General features: G+C 28.9%; 3 protein-coding genes across 4 annotated transcripts; 1 reads left to right on the top strand and 2 right to left on the bottom strand.

Moving 5' to 3' along the window:
- Positions 1-688: 688 nt before the first annotated feature.
- On the top strand, positions 689-2,202 carry LOC101497439 (uncharacterized). The gene has a single exon (XM_004485466.4). It carries the CDS (start codon positions 944-946, stop codon positions 1,997-1,999), a length of 1,056 nt encoding a protein of 351 aa, XP_004485523.1. The 5' UTR covers positions 689-943; the 3' UTR covers positions 2,000-2,202.
- A 4,368-nt stretch (positions 2,203-6,570) lies between these two features.
- LOC101496886 (COP9 signalosome complex subunit 8) lies at positions 6,571-10,500 on the bottom strand. 2 transcript variants are annotated; one of them, XM_004485465.4, is made up of 6 exons: positions 10,360-10,500; positions 10,139-10,249; positions 9,985-10,064; positions 9,561-9,742; positions 8,644-8,751; positions 6,571-6,996 (listed from the first exon to the last, which is right to left on the bottom strand). In XM_004485465.4, exons 2-6 carry the CDS (start codon positions 10,220-10,222, stop codon positions 6,857-6,859), a joined length of 594 nt encoding a protein of 197 aa, XP_004485522.1. In that variant the 5' UTR covers positions 10,223-10,249; positions 10,360-10,500; the 3' UTR covers positions 6,571-6,856. The 2 variants fall into 2 exon arrangements, with proteins under 2 accessions (XP_004485522.1, XP_004485521.1); XM_004485464.4 differs by having other exon boundaries at positions 10,139-10,268; positions 10,360-10,495.
- A 3,058-nt stretch (positions 10,501-13,558) lies between these two features.
- LOC101496562 (uncharacterized) lies at positions 13,559-17,518 on the bottom strand. The gene is made up of 2 exons (XM_004485463.4): positions 16,615-17,518; positions 13,559-14,092 (listed from the first exon to the last, which is right to left on the bottom strand). Exons 1-2 carry the CDS (start codon positions 17,269-17,271, stop codon positions 14,006-14,008), a joined length of 744 nt encoding a protein of 247 aa, XP_004485520.1. The 5' UTR covers positions 17,272-17,518; the 3' UTR covers positions 13,559-14,005.
- Positions 17,519-21,409: the final 3,891 nt, after the last annotated feature.

Here is a 21,409-nt window from a genome sequence, read left to right as displayed (position 1 = left end):
CATTACATATTATCCATGTTTCTCTAAAGACTTTGAGTGTTTATGATTTGTATTCAAGTTATAAATGAAAGTTTATCATAATTCATAACTATCATTTATTTTTTTATCAATTTCATTTATTGTTATAAAATAAATATTCAATTTACTTTCATTTAGGTAATTAAATATTGAATTAGGTAATTGAATATTGAATATGTAGAAGGTGTCACTGTGTGTATAGATCTGCTATATTTGATATAGAATTAAATTTCTATAATTTTAATCTAAAAATTTATCAGAGGTTATGTTAATAAAATGCTACCCTTAAAATATTTGTCAAACAACTAAAAATGCTAGTGCTATGTAAATCGTTTGATACTTTACATCTACTATTTTTTTTCGAATCAAGACTTGTGTCCGAAATCCGAATCCCACCATAATCAAACTAAGAAAGCTAGCGCTAATTCTAGCCAAGAGCAAGTAACTAAAATTAACATTCTTAGGCAGGAATATTTTTGTTAGTATGTCACTAGTCCTAAGCAAATCAAGATACTATATGTGGTTATGGGTAGTTATTATCAATGTCATTATTATTATATAGTTAAATAGCTCCCTTGTTTCTTGCTCATTTATTGGATAGTATAATTCGAGAGTGTAAAGTGGAATACTTTGTATTACCGATGCATAATTCTAATAATATTTGTAAGCATGAAAAAAATATAAAATATAGGGGTGAGTTAGTAATCACCAAAATACAATAGTGGCCAGAATACTGTCAAAAAAAGAAGGCCCAGCCCAACAAGTAGGAGGCTGTTAATTTCGCAATAAATAATGAGGAAAAAAACCTGTCAAAGTAGTAAAAAATTTCAAAGGCAAAAAAACAAGAACCCGCCAAAAAGAAAGAAAGTAATAGTAGCTGCTAATAATCTTGGCGTTCTTTATTGTGTGTAAAGAAATCTTGAAAATGAGGTCCTTTTTTCCTTTCCGTGCGGTGTGTATTGTGGTGCTGCTTCTCGTAACTAACACCGTAACGGTGGTCAAATGCATACCAAACAGAGAATTAGATTCAATGCTTAGCACCCTACGAGCGAGAGGCTACGACCTCTTCTGCAACGCAATCGTAACCTCTGATCTCCGCATCGATCTTCTCTCTTTCGACGATGCAAATTCAAACTATACACACTCCTTCACTTTCTTCGCTCCCACAGATTCTTCCCTCTTCGCACTCGACATGACTCAAACGGCGTCGTCGTATACTGATACTCTTCGTTACCACATTATCCCTCGCCGTCTCTCTCTTGCAGAGCTTCGTCTTCTTCCTAACGGTTACACGCTCCCTACTTTGCTCTCCACGCGCCGGGTTCCTGTCACGCGCCGCACTGGTTCCTCTGTTACTACTGTCGGCGGTGTTGACCTTGCTTTTCCTGGACTCTTTTATGGACGCCACGTCGCCGTTCATGGTCTTTCTGGAATTCTTACCCTTCGATTAAATAATCCTACATCTCCAGCGCCGGCGCCGGTGCCTCCTCCGGTTCGTTCAACAGATCACCGTCATTTCAATCCAAAAATTCCGCACTCGCCGGAAAATCAAACGATTCTTGATTCGGTTCCTAAATCGGGTTCATTCAACTTCACAGGCAATCGAGGCTCTCGTTATCCGATGGAGACTCCGGGACCGGCACCGGGACCGGCGATTGTGCCGGAAACTGGAGGAGCTCCCGTTCATTTCCCGGTCAATTTCAGCGATGCTCCTTTTATTGCGCCGGTTTCGCCTCCAAGAGAGCCTGAATCAGCGATATCTTTTCCGCCGGAGGGATATTCTGATGCGGAGGCTCCTGCGCCTTCGGGTTTGGAACCAATGGTGCAGAAGAATGGTAGAGTTTCGTTGATGGAAATGTTGGAGAAATATGAAGCGTTAGATGGAGTAACGAAGTGTGAGATTGTAGCCGTTGGATTGAAAGAGCGCATAAGTGATGATAGTATCGGTCACATGCAGTGCTATGCAGCACAAGCTAGATAGCTCGTGTTGGTTTTGATGAAAAGAGTTCGAATTTTGTGTTTTTTTTCTTCTTCATTTCGTGTAATATTTGAAGTTCGAAATTTCATTGGAAAATGCCAATAGTTATTAGTTGTTAGATAGTATCACCCCAAAATCCTGAAATATGTACAAACTAAAACTTGTCAAATGCTAATAATGTACTTATGGTATATGCATTTTCTTTCTAGTTTATCTTTTGGATTCTTTATTAGTTGGTCTTTTGGGTTCAAACACTGACTTGTTAACTGTATTATTACGTTTGGATTATAAATCAAATAGGCACGAATTGCTCCTTTAATTTCTAATTGAATATAACAACTTGTATTCTATCAACATCGCATATAACTTACAGTATATCACAAATTATTTAAAATTGTGAGTTACAGTAGTTAATTCTAAACCAATATAGTTCTAAACATGTAGTTTAAGAGGTTCATCTGAGACTAGGGTTGTGCATGGTTGATTTTTTTAAAAAATCAAATCATATTCATTTTAAAACTAATATATGGATTTAGATTTATAACTAAATTCATTGATTATAGTTAAATAACTGATTTCTAATTAAGCAACTGATTTTAAAAATTCAATTTTAAAATCGTTTTTTTCTTAAAACTGATTAATATTTGATAATTTTTAATTTTTTTTAAAATAATTTATTCATAGTTTAAAAATCGATTATTTTTACAAAATGAAAGTTCAATCAAAAACATACATCAATCATACAATTACTTTCTCTTGTGGTTAAAATTGAACATCTTCAATTGCTTATAATAATTTGTGATTAAAATTGATTTGTTACTAACTTTATTAAGACCACCGATTCTGATTCATATTAATTCAATAAATTGTTTATTACTAAAATCGTATAAAATACAAACACTTGAAAGTTTCTTCGATCAAATTTAACAACTATTGCACCATAATAAAACCGTAGAAAATACAAACACATGAAAGTTTATTTCCAATACAGAGATGGATGCCACCGCCACAAGATTTAATAAATTTAAATATCTAATGAATTTAATATATTAATTTTTGTCTTGAGCATTTATAATTAAGTTAAGTTTAATCAATATCTAAATCTCAATATCATTTTCAACCTAACATATCAATGTAACATTTTGAAAAAACTCATCCTTTAAAAATCAGTAATTTAAGAAATTATATTTAAAATATTTAGTCTATCATATTTTAGTCTTCCTCAATAAATATTAAATATCTTAATTCATTAACTAATTATCATACAGTATGGTTGATTAGTAACTAGTAGAGCTGTCAATTTGACAAACTCACTATTTATTGGCCTCAACCTATGTTGGAGGGATAAAAAAATTTCAGAATTAAAAACCCTTAAATTTTTGTGGGTTTAGTGGATCTATAGATCAACTTTTAAAAAAAAATTGATTTTTTTTTAGAAATAATTTTTTTCTTAAAATTTTTCAACTTTTTTCAATAAAAATTTATTTACAATTTTTTTAAATTTGATGGTGAATTTTCCAGTAACATAATTGTACTACCGAAAATTTGAAATACGAAATTTTCAATAGTGAATATTTGTGTATCGGATCTTAATGGAAAAATTTTACATATAAAAAATTTAGTTGAGAGTTAGATTTTAAAGTAATTTTTTTTTTATCATTCGGTCAATAAAATTTTTAAAAATAAAATTTTCTCATTTACATCCATGGATAAATCATTTCTAAACAGGCCATCGCCTGTCTTATAATACATAATTTAGAAAATTAGGAACTATCCCCTATTTTTATTTTATCAAATTTTAATTTTCAGAGCCAACAACTTATGTGAAAAAAATTAGTTCCTTGCACGTGAATTTATTTTTATGAGTATTTGGTTTACAAACTCACATTCATTTTACATCAATTATCTGTGTTAGATTTTTGTGACAATTGGATTAGATTTTCTTCTTTTAATATATGCATTTGATTAAAAGTATCTATAAAGTAATATATATAATAAATATGATTGCAACTAATTTAAATGATAAAACATCTCATCATACAACTTTATATTGATATAGATTAATTTCTTATTAAAAAACATCTTAAAGAAATCATATGCAATAAATATTTTTTTAACCATATGCAATAGCTTTATTCATATTTTAAAATATTTGATTTTACATATTACAGTTATATATGTCCATCACAATATATTTTTGCTGACAAAGGAAACTACAACCACCCTTTCTGTAATGGGTAAAACGGGTCAAGACAGGAAAAAATTAATATTTAATTATTTGACAACAAACATTTCGCTGCTTAAAAAAATAAATATTTTGCCAAAAAAGATTGACAAAACAAATTAAAAAAATCATTTTTGTCAAAAATAAAATGAAAAATTGATTTTCAATGATGAACTATTTTTTTAATTAAGTATTTGTTTTTCTATTTTTTTATATACGATATCGTTTTATTTATTTATTTTACAGATTGATCTTCCTTTTAATCTTTTATAATAAAATAAAAATATGTAATTAAAAATTTAAAATATATCGTAAGTATCTTTACCGTATGTAAAATTGTATCCGCTAAATAGACCACACAAAACTATACATTAAATAGGCATGATAATAAAGCAGACAAAATTATACACTAAATAGACATGAAAATGGAGCGGAGCGAAAGTTGATTTTACTTCTTCTTTCCGTAGTCGATTAATAAGAAAAAACATGCATCGCCTTTGTTGCTTAATAGGTGTTAAAATTTAAATTTTATTTCCACTTGCTAAGATTTTTTCGTCTACATCCATACTCACATATATATAAAATTTAAAAATTATATTTATTATAATTAATATAATAGAATAATTATTATTAAATAATTAAAAAATATTTTCTATAAAAGTAAAATTATAATTTTTAATATTTAAAAAATATTAAATATATTTAATATATATGTATATATTAAATTTAAAACTTACAACCTTTGTCAAAAAAAAATTACTGCTCGTCAAAATACAAAATAAATTATACTAGAAAGAGTCATATTTTTATCTATAAAATTAACAGCATATATAAAAATCAGAATCAGAATCCTTATCAATGAAGGACTAATTAAGATAACTTGGTGAAGGGTGTTTAGAACCCGACACGTTAACGTGTGGTTCAAATACAGAAAGCATGACAAAGACATAAATAGAAAAAAATAACCATAATAATTAAAATTACCATAAAGCAAAATTATCAAATAAAGAAAAACTAGTATACAGAAAGGGAAGGTTCTGTCAAAATAAATAAATAAACATAAAGAAAGAAAGGGAAAGGATAAAACAGAAAAGAAGATTGCAACAAGAAGAAAAAAAATCCCTTCCACGAAAAAACCCTATAAAAAAAAAATCGTACAAAGTTACAATTACAAAACAAAAACCCTATAAAACAACCTTCGACCTCTGTTTTGGTTCCACACATAAGAATATCTTGTCTCTGTCTCTCTCAACACAAATGGAATACGAAAACAAGAATACCCAGAAGGAAAAGTTTTCATCTTTTTCTCAAACGGAGATCGATGCAGCGAAACAGTTAATAGAACTAAGCAATAGCATCGCAGAATCTGAATCTAGCATAACCCAGATGGGTAAAGATCGACATAGCAATAGCAGCAACAGTGTCACTCTGCAATGGAAACCGCAACAGTGTAAGAGTTGTAATGATGATTTATATAAAGTTGAGGATGTTTTGGCTGAAATAGAAGAAGATGAACGATTAAGGAGGAAAATTAAGAGGTTTCGTTACATTGAAGATTTATATAAAGTTACCGATCCTATATAGTTTTTGTATCTTCATTTTAAATTTATTAGGTCACACTAACAACTTGACTTGTGTTAGAAGCTAACTTTAGATAGTGTACAGGTTCCATTCAAATGTATTATAGTATTCCACACTTTAGTGATAGCTCGATGTGTGTAGAATAGCTAGTGAGAAACTTCCAGAAATATAGATATACGCAGATACATTATATTTAATTCTGAACATTGCATATGTATATATTTTTTTGGTATATGAATTTGGTTCGAGTAGAGATAAAGAGGAACATTCAATTGTTTAGTGGTGGTGTAGGGTTTGAAAACTCGAACTTTTGGCTGTATTTCTTATTATTCTTCAACCGTGGATGGTTTCGGACAAAGATTTTAAGATATTCTCTGTAAGAAATGCAAATTTAAATACGTACGACCAATGCCCCTTGCTGGAATGAAGGGTACTGCAGGACATGCTTATTGGGGTGCAAGTAATCCACACCATCGCCATGGATTCACACACTAATCGAAAGTTTGCAGTTTAATTAATTAATATTTGCTACGTTGGTTCATCATGGCCAAGTTGAACGAATCATACTATTTCTGTTCTAAGAACTATAGTAACAAATTAAATGTAATGATGAGGAGTCGTAGTTTTCTTTATTCGACTCGTTAATAGCTTTCATTTCGTGTTTGTTAGGCTAGAAAGAAGGAATCCCAAATCTAATAATGATATGAGAATCCATATTAGCTATCGGCGTTATATTTCCTCCTACAAATAACAGATCAAAACCATGAAGAAACGAAACAAAATTCAAGATACTTGGATTACGCTGGATTTCTCTAAAGCATATCTAGTTTGGAAATTTTTTACTGTATCATTATCATACAAAAAAAAGACATTCAATAGCTACTGTGAGCAATTGCGATTCAAAATTCACCTAACCAGTGCTCACAAGAAATTCTGCCTAGTTATCCAAAACTATCAACATCATATACACCTCCAAGATCGTAGCACAAATGATTGATCAATAAGAGTAAGAGTTTAGAAAACAATCATCTAATTCCTTCACAAGATTAAAAGCTTCAGTGCTCAAGATGGAAGACATATTCTGTCAGCTGTTGCAATTTACGAGGATCTAGTTTCTGCTCTGTCACAACAGGTTGCTTCTTCACAGTAAGCATCCGAGACGCATAGTCCACAGTCCAACCTTGCTGTAGTACATCTACATCATACAACCAAAAAGTCAATAATGATATCATAGGAAGGGACAAAGAGATGGTTGTTAGAATTTAATGCTTGATAAAGTTTTCAAAAGCAAGACGAAACAAGACTACAGCAGCAGGAGTTGCAGTTTATCAGATGGATATGTTCACCTTTAGCAAGCCAAATTCATCAAATAGAATCAATAATCATGTTTCTTGGGCTTTGTTAAAATTCAGTGTATGTTTTTATTATTACTTGATTATGCAATATCCTAGGCTAATTGTTAGTGCTCCTAGTCACTACAATTTTCTAAACTTTGAATGTAATTATTGTCACATCATTATAAATAGAAGGTGTGTGATCTCATTAAAACACAAGAAATACAGAAAATACTCATATTTTTACATGCTTAAAGTATAACTTTGAGAAGTTTCCCGACTGCGCAGTCGAAAAACAAAATATAATCAATATCCAATTTCTAATGTTTCAAGGTGAGGGGAAAGTTAAAAGTGGTAATATTTGATCATGCAGGGAAGTTCCAAAATCTTTCATTCATTTTTTTCGTTTGGTGCCTACCCACACAGAAAGTACTCATATTTTTACAAACTTCAAGTATAATTTTGAGAAGTTTCCCGATTTCTCGGTCCAAAAATAAAATACAATATCCAATTTCTAATGTTTCTAGGTGAGGGAAAAGTTTAAACTGGTAATATTTGATAATGCAGGGAAGTTCTAAAATCTTTCATTCATTTTTTTCTTTTGGTTCCTACCCCCATTCTTTTCTCCTCCATTTTCATTGACTTTCTTCTTGAATTGATAATCCTAAAATTCATTCTATTTTCTTCCCTTTGTCTAAAATCCTCATTCCAAGTGTGAACTTGTCAGCTGCTTAGAATTTCAACAGTTAGCCTGAAATTCCGCCACTGCTCTCTGTCAATAACATAAATTTCCAAACCATAGGCTATATACTGTCAATAGACCCAGAAACAAACCTTCTTAAATCCAAACCTAATAAAGGAAGAGACTAAAGGAGGACTCAACCAACATAAATTTAAACTGTTTAAGAGGTAAAAGATTGTGTTGAGAAGCTACATTAATAAAAATCCAGCATAGACATCACTAACAAATAAAACTTTGATCTATATTTACTTAATAACTTTCCTTGATTACATCACAAGGTGCACGGTGAACCTTAAAAGATTCTATTATTGGCCATCACATTTTAACATACCATTTTGATGAGTTACTCAACAGTATACATAGAAGAAATCTTAGTTATATACAGAAGATATATAGTCAGTAGTAACATGGAATAGAAGGAGAGTTGGAATCCACTTTTATAAACTGTCATGAAATGTGTATCAGTGTCTTCTCTTTACAGTCAACATCAAAGTGCAAGATTCAAAGGAGTATTTTAAGTTCAAGGGTGCACAAGAAAGGATAGGAGCCAGCATTAATAAATTCATCTATTCGAGCAGAAATAATGTTTGTCTTCAAATGTGGAACCAAGAAATAGTTAGTCCGAATTTACTTATATCCTGGTCACACTTAAGAATGTTATTTAATGAAATTTTTTTATCATATCACAATTGGTTCTGATTCAAAGGATGCTAAAACAAATAGATATGCATTGTTTAATTCAAATTTCAAACATAAATTTACTTACAACTTGTAGCATCATCCTCACTCATTCCGAGAAATAAAGCAGCATCTTCAACGCTTATCGTAGAATAAGCATTTACAAGCAACTGAAACATCTCCTTTGTGTAAAGTTCTGGAAACAGGTATTGGTATTAACATTTGCATTGGTACTAATCATCTTTGAAAAAAAACACATAGAAGCAAAAGATTTGTGCACTTAAACTACTTAGAAAAGGAATCCAAAAGCAAGAAACATAGTCAATAAAACAATTGCAGAAGTGGTACATCACTAGTTTACTATATTTTATGCGATCCATGGCACCTTAATCAACAGTACATGTTGGCTTAAGATATTACATTATTGATCTACTTTTTGTGTTGTATGTAAAGGGGAAGGGAAGTCCAGCCATAAACAGGCGATTAATCACTGTTCTACCCAAGTTCAAACTATAATACATTTTTTCCATCAAACTAGTTCAACTTTTGGCCAATTGTATCCATTCATAACATACTAAGGTAAAATGTAATAATCTTGAACACTAAATACAGCAGTGCAAACAACCAATTATAACTTTTAGCCATTTGCTTCCATATCATACTATGGCAACATATCACTATCTTGAACACTATAGTGCAAACAACTAATAATAATATAGATTAAATGATCCATACATGCATGCTTTAGTGATCCTCCCACACAGAAATGACTTAGTTTCAGGATAAAATGTAGTCTATTGTCAACATTAACAAGATAAAAAGGTTTATAAAAAAGCAACTGCAAGTTTATGATAACAGTTCATCCAGTTAGAGCTTTAAAATTATATTCAAATTGAAGATAAAGTGAATAGAATCATGCATTAAATATAGTGAAGATCAAAGAGTTTGTACAGAACAATCGCAGCTCTGCTGAATAGACAAAACAGAAAATCTTAAATGCTTTGCCTGAGAAAGCAGCAACAAATCCCTGGAGTTCCTGACTCCATTCAAACCCACGGATCGCCTCATGTACTCCGGAATAGTTCCGTAACCAAAGCTGTTGACCAATTTTCCACACAGCAGTGACTTCGGGTTGGGTTTCTTTGATTGAAGAAGGAATCGATTTCCATAGAAAGCGAGCACTGTTGCTGCAATATCACAACACAACATTAAAACCCTAAAATATAAAAATATTGCAAAACATAACAATAATATAACCAACCCCATCCCTTCCAAAATATTGTCAATTATAAAACAGAAATTGTTATATCACTACCAATATATCAATCATCCCAACAGTAAACTAATTTAATTTGAAATATATAACAAAAAATCATTTTCCTCTTTATAATTATTTATAAATAAAAGTGGAATGAATCAGATGAATTACATGTCATGAACATAAAAGTGAGAGAGAAGATGAATGGCGTAGGGCCAGTCGTCTTGAAAAGCAACACCGTCGGCTGCAACCTGAGTGAGAATCAAGTAAGCGACGAAATACACACAAAAACCTAAGGAAACAATGAAAAGTGAATGATTAAAACCTGAAGCATGAGATTATCGCAGATATCAGCAACTTTGTCGTACAATTTCGATGCCAATGCTGCAGTTATTGGTGACAAATCCATTTTGCAGCCAAACTTCCTCTACTCTCACTATTTTGAGATCAAAATTCTATCGGTATGAATGAATAATCAAATGAGAAAAAATACCCTAAAATTGATATGGAAAACAAAATATACGCAAGCAAAGTCCACATTCATACCTCGATTGGATTGGATTCGATTGGATGATGTTGTGATAGATGAAATGAACCAAGGAAACTACTTCCGGCTTCTCCAACTCCAAGCAACCAAGGTATTTTTGCTCTTTGTTCATTCTGTTGTATTTTTTCATTACAGTTCTAAACAAAAGCCCAACTAGGCCCGAGAAGAAGCCCAGCCGCGTCCAGTAATTAACCCTGTTTTTTTTTTTTTTTTTTATTAAAATATATTTCTAGTGTAGAATATTGAGGAAATTAACTACCTTGTTTTTTAGACAAAAATATTCGTGCTTTAATCATGGATAGATCCTTCAATTTTTTTGTGAGAGAGAATATGTGTTATAAATGTTGCCGTTAGTATTTGTTTAGTGAATGACATAAAATACCATATTTGTTTATGCATTTTCTTGAAATATATGGAAATAAATTGGCTTTAATTTTTTGTTTATATTAACCACTTATATATTATCATTATATATTATCAGAAATCTTTAAAAATTTATGAAATCTAATTCCTTAAATAAATAGTTTGAGATGAAATACGAATAAAAGACGGATATTTGTTTGAGATTATAAATTTAGTATTTAAAAAAAGAAATTGCGAATCATTAATCTTATATTAAAAATATAGTTATATATAAACAAATGGTTTTGTGAACAAAGATCATTTTAGACCTTGAGAAAATAATGAAAAATTAGTTGATCTTGAAGTATTGTTTAATATTGAAATTGGAACAATTCGAAATGATCTTGAAGTACCATATTTAGTTAAATTAAAGAAATTAATGCATCTTACTAATTATACATGTTATGATGTATTATTTTTGTCGATATCAATAAAATACAGTTTTCTGTCTAAATAAAGACATCTGAACAATTTCAAGAATAGACTTTGTTAATTTAAATATATAATAATATTGTCAATTATGTGAAATTTTTGGCACTACATGAATTAAATTGAAAATGAATTTTGACTGAAGTTTGTGATTTTATACATATAAAAAACTTGTGTGTGTTTTATTGCAACGATTTCATGTGAATATAATATTGTATACAATACTAGTTTGGAGAAGAATATGATAAAAAAGATTAAACAAAACTTTTAACACTTTTTTTCTTTGCAATAATTTTGTCTCAATAGATTTTTCTAGTTAGGTTTTTAATGAGGCGATTTCTTGCACAAACAATATTGTACTAGTCTTCCTTCATCTGTAATTTTTTTCACTAAGTTTTTTTTATATTTAGATTTTAATAAGACATATTCTTAATTGACATCTATGGAGAATTGTTATTAATATCCGATGGACGTCTCTTACAACTTTGATAATGACATGCATGGTTCCACCATTCAAATGTTTGTAAGTTGTTGAAACTGTCTGTTATTTTATAAGACTCATGTAATAATATATAGTACACCTTGAAAAGCATAATAGAAATAGTCTTTTGTTCTATCTAACTATTTTTTATAGATAAATATTAATAATTAATTTAAATTTTCGATGTCGAAACCAGACATCCTGCATTAAATCTTTTTACACCCCTTAACTCACAACTATCTTTTTTTGCTCTTATATTATAAAATGTTTTATGTTTTAAAAGTTCAAAAAATAAATCTAGTTTTAGTTTTTAAGTTTCAATTTAAATTGAGTTTGACTTCCAAATTTTCTCTAGTCACATCACTATATAAACAAAATATTGACACAAAAATAACTAAATTTAGAAGAAGAAAATTATTTTTTAACATCAAAGGTTTGTAAGTGTTTTGGGAACCATTATCGAACAACTATCAAAAGAATCATCTTAGCGATACTTAGAGTTTCTTTGACTTATAAATTTCACCACATCTATTGAAACTCACAATAATAGAGAGTATATTGTTTTTTTTCATTTAAAAAATTATATGGAAAATATTTTTATTTATTTATAAAAATACAATATTTTAAATCATGGTTAAATATGTTTTAATTCTTGTAAAATTTCAAAATTTTAATTTTAATCCTTCTAAAATAAAAATACAACTTTTAATCTTATAAAATTATTCAACAATGAGTTTTAGTCTCTAGTAAAATAAAACAAGTTAAAATGTCATTTATATTTAATTTTTTAAATAATTTTCTACAAACACGTTTATAACATTATAAATGTTTCTCCAAAAAAACTTAGAATGTTTTGAATTTATTTTTGTAGAATAAATTTTTATATTGTAGCAAATATATTCAAAAAAATTCATTAAAAAAATATATGTTCACTTAACATCAGAAACTAAAATTGCATTCATGATAATTTTGTAAGATTTATAATTTTTATTTGTATCTTACATAAATTAAAACTAAAAGATTAAAATTTTAAAGGAACTAAAAATATATTTAGTCCTTCAAAATATTGTTATACATTTATAATTTATTTATTTAGTCACAATTTTAATAGACTTAATTATAATTTTAGTCTTTTACTTTCACTTATTTATAAAATTAATCATTCTATTTTAAAACTCTTAATTTTGGTCCTCTTTAATATTTTTAGACTAAAAAATAGTAGTGACATGTCTTAAATGACACGAAATACTATCTTATAATATAAAATAATCAACACAACTTTATAAATTATAATTTTTATATTTTAATTAATAACAAATAGACAATTAGTCAATTTAAATGATCTTTATATTATCAATTTAAATGATCTTACAACTTTGTGTACATAAATTTGAATGAGAGACTAAGACGGTAAGATTTTAAAAAACCAAATTTTCTTTAATGTTTTCAAAATTAACATTTAAAACCAAAAACCATAAAATTAGAAATTAAACTAAAGTTTATATTTATTAATATTTTTATAGTTTAAAAGTAATGGTATTTTTACCACCTCACCTTTTAATTTAACCAACCAATAAAAGAGAGGATTAAACATCTTTCTTTTGTTCTTTCCTCATTCGCTCATCAATTCATATCAAACAATCTATACTGTCCCCTTGTCATCTTTTTCTTTCTTCCTCTATCCTCACAACCAAACATAGTATACTAGACAAGGGATGAGTTTTAAAAATTTTACAAAAAAAGTACTAGAATCTTTTTATTGAACTATTAAGAGAAATTAAAAAATAAAAACTTAATGAATTACAAGTTTTCATCTAAACGAAGCAATTTATAAACTAATCAAATACCAACAATAAATTAATCAAAACACTTTATAGCCCAAAAAATTATAGAAATAATTTCCATCAAATTATAATAATCAAATGGGCAAAACTTCCTAAGGCACTTTTCAAAAGTACAAAGGTGTGGAAAGAAAAAGGTTGGGAAAAAGAAGGGGGAGGCTAGACAGAGTGTTAACAAAAGCCAAACAGATGCCTCACCCACTAATTGGGTTCACTTTACAGTTTACATGTTTCGCAGTTTCTTTTGCTTTCAATGTAAGTAACCAAATCAAAATTTTGTGCAAAATTCTTTGAGAAAATGTTTAGTACCCTGATTTGAACAATTTGTTGAGACTCCTTTGATAGCCATTCTAAATTCAGTATTTCCTCTCACCATTTTTTCCTACTCATTTCCTCCTAAAATTAATCGAAGAAATGAGAATCCGAGGGAGAAAATTAAGCGTAAAATAACGAAATTTATACCGTAAACAAGAATTATATTACTATCTGTCATTAAACACTCAATCCATCGAATCCACATTGCTTGTTCGTAAGAGATTGTTTTCTTGGACTAATCACTATAGCACAATCCACCGAGACCTGTGCAGTTGATCAAGTTCATGATTGTTAATCTATTGGCAAAGCATAGCTTAATTAATGAAAAGCAAAACTGATTAATATAAAGAAGATGAAATATAAACAAAATAGGAAATTGGAGTAAAGAGTAATTTAAAAGGAAAAGTTTCATTGCTTAAAATACTAAAAAAGAAGATGGGGATAGGGAGTTAAAATGCATGTTCACACTAGCAGAAGGATGATGCCACTCCCACCCCACCCCATGTGCCCTACAATCAAGGATAGTCACATGTGGAAGACTTTTTCTTGGCCTAAAAAGTTTAAATAAGATTTGACATGTTACCAAAAATATAGATATATATTAGTTTCACCAATACAAAAATATATATATCATTTAACCAAAGCTTATTAAACATTCAAATCCAATCACTTGATTATAATTCTCACCATCATTGATTGTAAGAGGAAGGTGAAAATAAAACTTCAAGCGATCTCAACCGTTAATTTTAAATTAAATGATTATCCTTTAAATAATCTCGAACACTAAATCCAAAACCCCCATAAAGGGTCTTGGAATCCAGCTACGAGGTTCAATTCCAGTTGGGCCCCACAATTCTATAATTTTCTTTGCACATTCCAATCATTCGTTGTTTGGCTACAAGCTGGGGCCTTAACCATTAACCTTTCCACTCACAAATTCTTATTCCATTATATACGTTTCATAAAAAAATGCATAGCAAAGTTGCAAACCCTTGAAATTAGGTATTTCACGTTAGACATGATACCGAAAAAACAGAGAAAGTACACAAATGAAAATATAATAATATACTCCTAGCACACAATAATGTGGCTCCCTTCCATAAAAAGAAATACAATGAGGCTATTGGAATGTTTTACCATTGCCACAATGCTATCCAGATGGATACATGAAAGAGCGTGAAAAAAAGCACTCTATAGAGAAAACCATAATCAATTATTTAAAAAAGGCCCAAATTTCGATTTTATGGACTAAAATACATTAGTTGATAATATCAATAAGTGATAGTGAACAGGAATATACTTGTACGATATGGCCCATATGGATGACAAACATATAAGTCAGTTTGGTTTAGTTTGGTTTTCCTGTGCTAAAACTTGATTTTAAAAGAATTGAGTTTGTAAAATTGGTTCTAATTAAAGATGATTAATGTAAAGTGATTTATATATATATACACAAAATTTCATATAGAAATGAGTTAAATAATAAATTTAAAATTTAACATCAAAGCTCCAAAATACGGTTGCAAGTTAAGTTATAGTCTATTCTAAAAGAAAAATCAATTACATTTAAACACGGTCAAAATCAATTAAACATTTTTGAAACCAATTTAGGCTCATTTAAAAATAGAACTAATCCTACACTAAACCAAATCAGCATTTGAGGTCAAAATTGGACTCAAAGTTGATAGGCATTTGTAAAAGTTACCTTTAAAATTTTATCTATTAAAAAGTCTAAACATTCATTTCATTACCTAATTTCAATCAACAAAAAACAAACAATTAACATGAGAACAATTCTGAATATTATACTTTAAGTAAAAATGTTTTATTTTACTAATTACTATTAAATTTCATGGTAAACCAAATTTTTATTTTTATTCTAAAACTGTTCTTTGTTGTATTAATTTATATAAAAGACCAACATAATCTCTTTTTTAAAACAAAATAGCAAGAAATACCACAAATTGCAACTAGTTCAGATCCAAATCCACACTATTTATACGAAGTTAGATTAGATATAAGTGTGATTGCACGCATCTATACCATTCAAACAAAATCAAATGGTCCATATTTTAAGGCATATTTTAATTTTTTTATATATAAAAGTTCTGATTTTAATATCTAGATTATTCAATTTTGATCGAAAAATGGAGATGATGTGATTGTGCGTAGTGACAAGCACAATCCTAAATCCCTAATTATAAGCACATCCTAACCTATCCTATGAGTCCCATTTCCTATGTAGGACCCCAAAAATCCCGCACGTTAAATGATTCCTTTCACAAAGAAAGAATAGCCAAAGTGCCAAAAACCAAAACACAAAAGTAGAATGCGAAGACAAATGCAATGCGGTGCCTTTCTTCACCTTCTAAGCTTTAATTATTTTCTCGAGTTTACAACATTATAAAAAAAAATATTTAATTCATTTTAAATTCAAAAAATTACAATATTTCGTAGAGGTAACTTTATATAATTTTGCAAAAATTAAAAAAAGAAAATTAATTTTTTAACTAAGGAAAAGCAAAACAGTAGTAAAAAGCGCACGTTTAAAAAAAAAAAGAAGAAAAGAAAAAGCAGAGTGAACAGATCAACTGAAACAAGCAATCTCCCCCCTCAGCACCGCCACACACACTCACTCTCTAAAAACACGATTCCATAATTCGACATTGCATTAAAAAAAATTAAAGTGAAGATTTAATTTAAAATGCAATTTGTAATGAATGCAAGGAAACCTAAAATAGGAAAGTAATGGTTGTAATTTATCAAAAAAATAATTAAGAAAATACCTGAACACGAGGAGAGTCAAAATTCATGACCCGGATCTTAGCACCAACATCACCCAAAACCCGAAGATCAACCCGATCATTAAGAGAAGCATCTCTAATCAAATCGGCAGCATCAGCTTGAAGCAAATTAACCCTATCAACAGCAATGGTAGCAACAACCTGTCTAACACTATGAGCCTCTTGATAAAAACCAGGTACGGAAGCTTTCCCCAAAGGAATCCCGCGGTACATGACAGTAAACCTGGACTCTCCGTACTTGATCCCAACTTTATTAGGGTTAACGGCTGTGAATAGAAGACGAATTGTTAAAGAAAGTGAAGCCGTTGTTCCAGAAGGGTTTATTCCCATGTATTGTACACCTACTTGTTGGAGATCGAACTGTGGTTTCTTTGGTTTAACTGCTAGAAGGATAACTAGTACTATTGCAAGTACTAGTAGTGCTAGGAATGATAATAGAAGGAATAAGCAACAACAGCATCCTTTTAATGATGCTGATGATGATGAACGAGATGGTGTTCTAGGGTAGTATTGTGGATGTTGTTGATGCATGTAACCGTTTGAGTACGATTGTGCTGGTGGTTGTTGTTGTTGTTGTTGCCTCAGCCTCTGTTCACCGTTTGGTTGCGGTGGTTGTTGTTGATTACCTCTTGTCGTCATTCTCTCTCTCTCTGTATCTTTGATTACTATGTATGGGGTCTAGCAATATAATTAGAGTGAGTGAGACTTTTGAATGGGAATGAAACACTCATTTTCACCACCAACAACCCTTCTTATTGCTTCCCAAACTATATCCATTTTCTTTTCTTTTTTTAAATAAACAGCCCAAATTACATTATTAAAGGCATAAACATAGAAACTTTTATATTGTATTTGGTTCAAACATGTATAAGCTTCTTCTATCTCTGATTCAAAATATATTTCAAAACATATAAATATCGAAATTCTAAAATAATATTATAAATAATATTTAGAACTGTTTAGGAGAAATTTATGTAATACATAAATCGAAAAAGTTTATAAATATGAGAAGGAATATATTATTATCGGGGAATAGCGCTAATTGTCGTTTTTATAAAATCAAATTTCATTAATAAAAAACAAAAACTTAAATACAATTGTTGATATCTGTATTTTACATTATTTACTATTTTTGGTTTCTCATTTATAAATCTACAATGGTATTTCCATTTTTAAAGTGTTTATATTTCTTATTTATTCATTAAGAATTGAATTTTGATAATATAGAAATTAACACGTTTATTTAACTTGTATAAAGTAACTGTTAGTAAAACACATAAATTAATAGTTGATTGTTGTAACTACCGGTTTTTAATGATTAATATCATTTACCTTTATTCATATATCTCGTACTTAAAAAAAATCTCATTAATTATATATAAAATAATTAAATTTGTATAAGATGTTAATGTGAAACTATTAACATAGTAGAGACGAATCAATTTTATAATTGTATTGAATGGATTAAAGAGAAACTATTGAGTTATTGTCAACTATTAGATGAATTAAGGAGTTTTAATTGGAAAGTATTTATCTAACCTATGTTGATCAAATTTCCATTCCATTTAAAATTGAAAGGAGATTTTTTCTGTTTTCATTAAATACGAGTATTAGATTAATATTAAGGGGAAGGGGAATAGTAAATGTAAATGTTAGGGGTGTAAATGATTTGCGATGGCGAAGGAGCCGATTATATGATGAAATTAAAAGTGGAAATGGAACTAAGGAAGAAAAAAGTTAGATTTTGAATTGCTAAATATTAATAAGGTCATCGCATGTCACAGATTCATTCCTCTAATCTCCAAGCTTGCGTGGAAATGTTACGGACAATATCCGTTTTCTTTGCGACCAATTTGGGCCATTGTTTTTGCCAGTATCGACTGCATCTTGGGCTGCTATGCTTTTCTAGTAGATGCAACCCTCTAATTTTTTGTTTTTTTAATTGAATTTTAACTTCTCATAATAAATCTGATAATGTATTTTATATTATTAGATTCTAGCTTTCATAGTATATTTAAAATTTAAAATGATAATATTTGAAATAACGATGATATTTGAAATGATGAGGCAAATAGGAGAATGATCATTCACCTTTCTAGTTTTAATGGATTACAAACATTAAATTATTAAAAATATTTGACATTGAATATGTCGATAATGTAAAATATTTTACACTGCCAATAAAAAAAAATTAAGAAAAAATAGAAGATACATAGTCCATGTATATCATAAAAGATACCTCATGAATATCTTATATTCTCTTAAATCCTAGATATATTTTAAAATTAGTTATATGACATAGTAGCTTAGTGATTTTTTATTGGATGACAACATAAAACTATTTTGCAATGGAAATTGATTTTACACTTCTAGTGTATAATATTTAAATTCAAAAGTTAAACTCTTTTAAAAAAAACAATCTATTTATATTTAAAAACGTTGAGACAGAATACAAGTCAGTAGTTATTGACATCAATGAAAGTCTACGTAATGTTACTAAATTTGGTCCACTTTTGAAGGAATGTAAAGTCCAACTTAATACTTTCCAAAACTACATTATTAACTTCATTAAAGTGCAACATTAAATTATTAAAAATGTTTGACATTGAAAATGTTGATAATGTAAAATATTTTACACTGCCAATAAAAAAAAATTAAGAAAAAATAGAAGATACATAGTCCATGTATATCATAAAAGATACCTCATGAATATCTTATATTCTCTTAAATCCTAGATATATTTTAAAATTAGTTATATGACATAGTAGCTTAGTGATTTTTTATTGGATGACAACATAAAACTATTTTGCAATGGAAATTGATTTTACACTTCTAGTGTATAATATTTAAATTCAAAAGTTAAACTCTTTTAAAAAAAACAATCTATTTATATTTAAAAACGTTGAGACAGAATACAAGTCAGTAGTTATTGACATCAATGAAAGTCTACGTAATGTTACTAAATTTGGTCCACTTTTGAAGGAATGTAAAGTCCAACTTAATACTTTCCAAAACTACATTATTAACTTCATTAAAGTGCAAACTAACCTTGTTGCTCACACACTTGGGAGAGTGTCAAAGCTTTATGCTAGTTTTCATATTTTTACTTTCAATCTAATCTGTATTATTCATGTGACATGAAATAAGTTTGTTCTTGTAAAAAAAAATGTTATTATCTTTTAGAAAAAACAAATTTTAAATTTAAAAAAAATTAAGAACACAAATTTTAATATATTTTAAATATTTTATTGATTTTATATTTAGATCACCGACACACTTCACTTTATCAACATTTATCTTTTCTAAATAAATAGTGAAAAAACGATCATTTTGATTGAAAAATACTATTAAAATATTCTCGTTAATTATTTGACTATTTATTTATTTTTATCTTAAAAAAATATTAAATATCACTGTAATTTACACAACTACAAAATTTAAAATTTAAACTCGAATTATGGCACCCTGCTTAACAATATTTATTCGTTCAAGTAGAAATTAATTACAACTTCACTATTTGATTTCAACACCAATTTGGTTATTACGTTTCTCAAATATCCCGATCGATCAAAGTTTTTACAAAGTGGATTGCTTTAAAATACCATATATATTGAATAAGTTAAAGCCAACTAGCCAACAGTACTGTATAAGTAGGTGCCAACCACATCACAATACATTTCTTTACCACTAAGAAAACCCTTGAAGAGAGATTCATCTTTAGCATTTCATTTTTTCCTTTTTCTTTTTACATAGTCACACCATAGAAAATTAAAGGCAGGATCCAAAATAAGAATGTTATTAATGATTGGAGGAGGAATGTTTTTATTATGATTATGATGATGACTCGCAAAGTGATAATATTGGACATGTGAACTAGAAAACAATTTGCTTCTAAAACTTGATTAAAGAATATTATGACAAAAAAAGAAGGTTTGAACTTTAGAGGCAAAGCACTAAGACATTGAGTTGTTTTTTTGGGTTACCTTCCAACACATATCACTATAAAAAGTATTTCTTACGATATGCAACATAAGTATTTTAGTTAAAACTACCAATTAAAAGATTATATGGCCATCAAGATGTAAAAGTCAGGAAAAAAGATATGGTGCCTTTTGAGCAAAAGTTGGCTGTTTGTTCTCATCTCACAAAAGAAAAAGAATCAAAAGATGGATCCCACTTTTTTTATTCATGCATTTGCACATTGATTATTAGAAGAAAATCAGAAGTAAGCAAGATGAGAGATAAGGTAAGAAGAGAAGAAAGAAAAAAAGCAGAATATTGGATAAATTATTTAATATAAAACAAGGAAAATCATATATGTCAGGACAAAGTCGATTTTATTATTAGCGATAAATACTTTAACTTATTACGATTGATAATAAATACGAAAATTAAAGTATTTTCTTTTTTACAAAATCAACACATTAGTATTTTATAATTTCATAAAAGAATACTTCGTGATATATAGCATCACTCTAAAAGAATGAGAAAAGAATTATAGAAAAAAACTATAAACAAAGATATTTTATCCAAGTCCATTTATTTCCTAGCTCCTAGTGATAGAAGAGTTCAAACAATTTATAAATACAATGTTGCCACCAACCACTTTCATCTTTACTATGGAAAGAAAGAACTTTTGATAGACCCTCACACCTTTTAAGTTCTCATTCTTACATTTCTCTTCTTATGAACTATAAAAGTGAAACTTTCATATTTCTCTTAAAGCAAAAAGGAGATTATTAAAGGGGTTAATTAAAATATATGTAAACTCTAACAA

Source organism: Cicer arietinum, chromosome 1, assembly GCF_000331145.2.
Source record: "Cicer arietinum cultivar CDC Frontier isolate Library 1 chromosome 1, Cicar.CDCFrontier_v2.0, whole genome shotgun sequence".
Lineage (NCBI taxonomy): Eukaryota > Viridiplantae > Streptophyta > Magnoliopsida > Fabales > Fabaceae > Cicer > Cicer arietinum.
The sequence above is the reverse complement of the archived record's forward strand: the minus strand, read 5'-3'. Positions and strand labels throughout refer to the sequence as shown.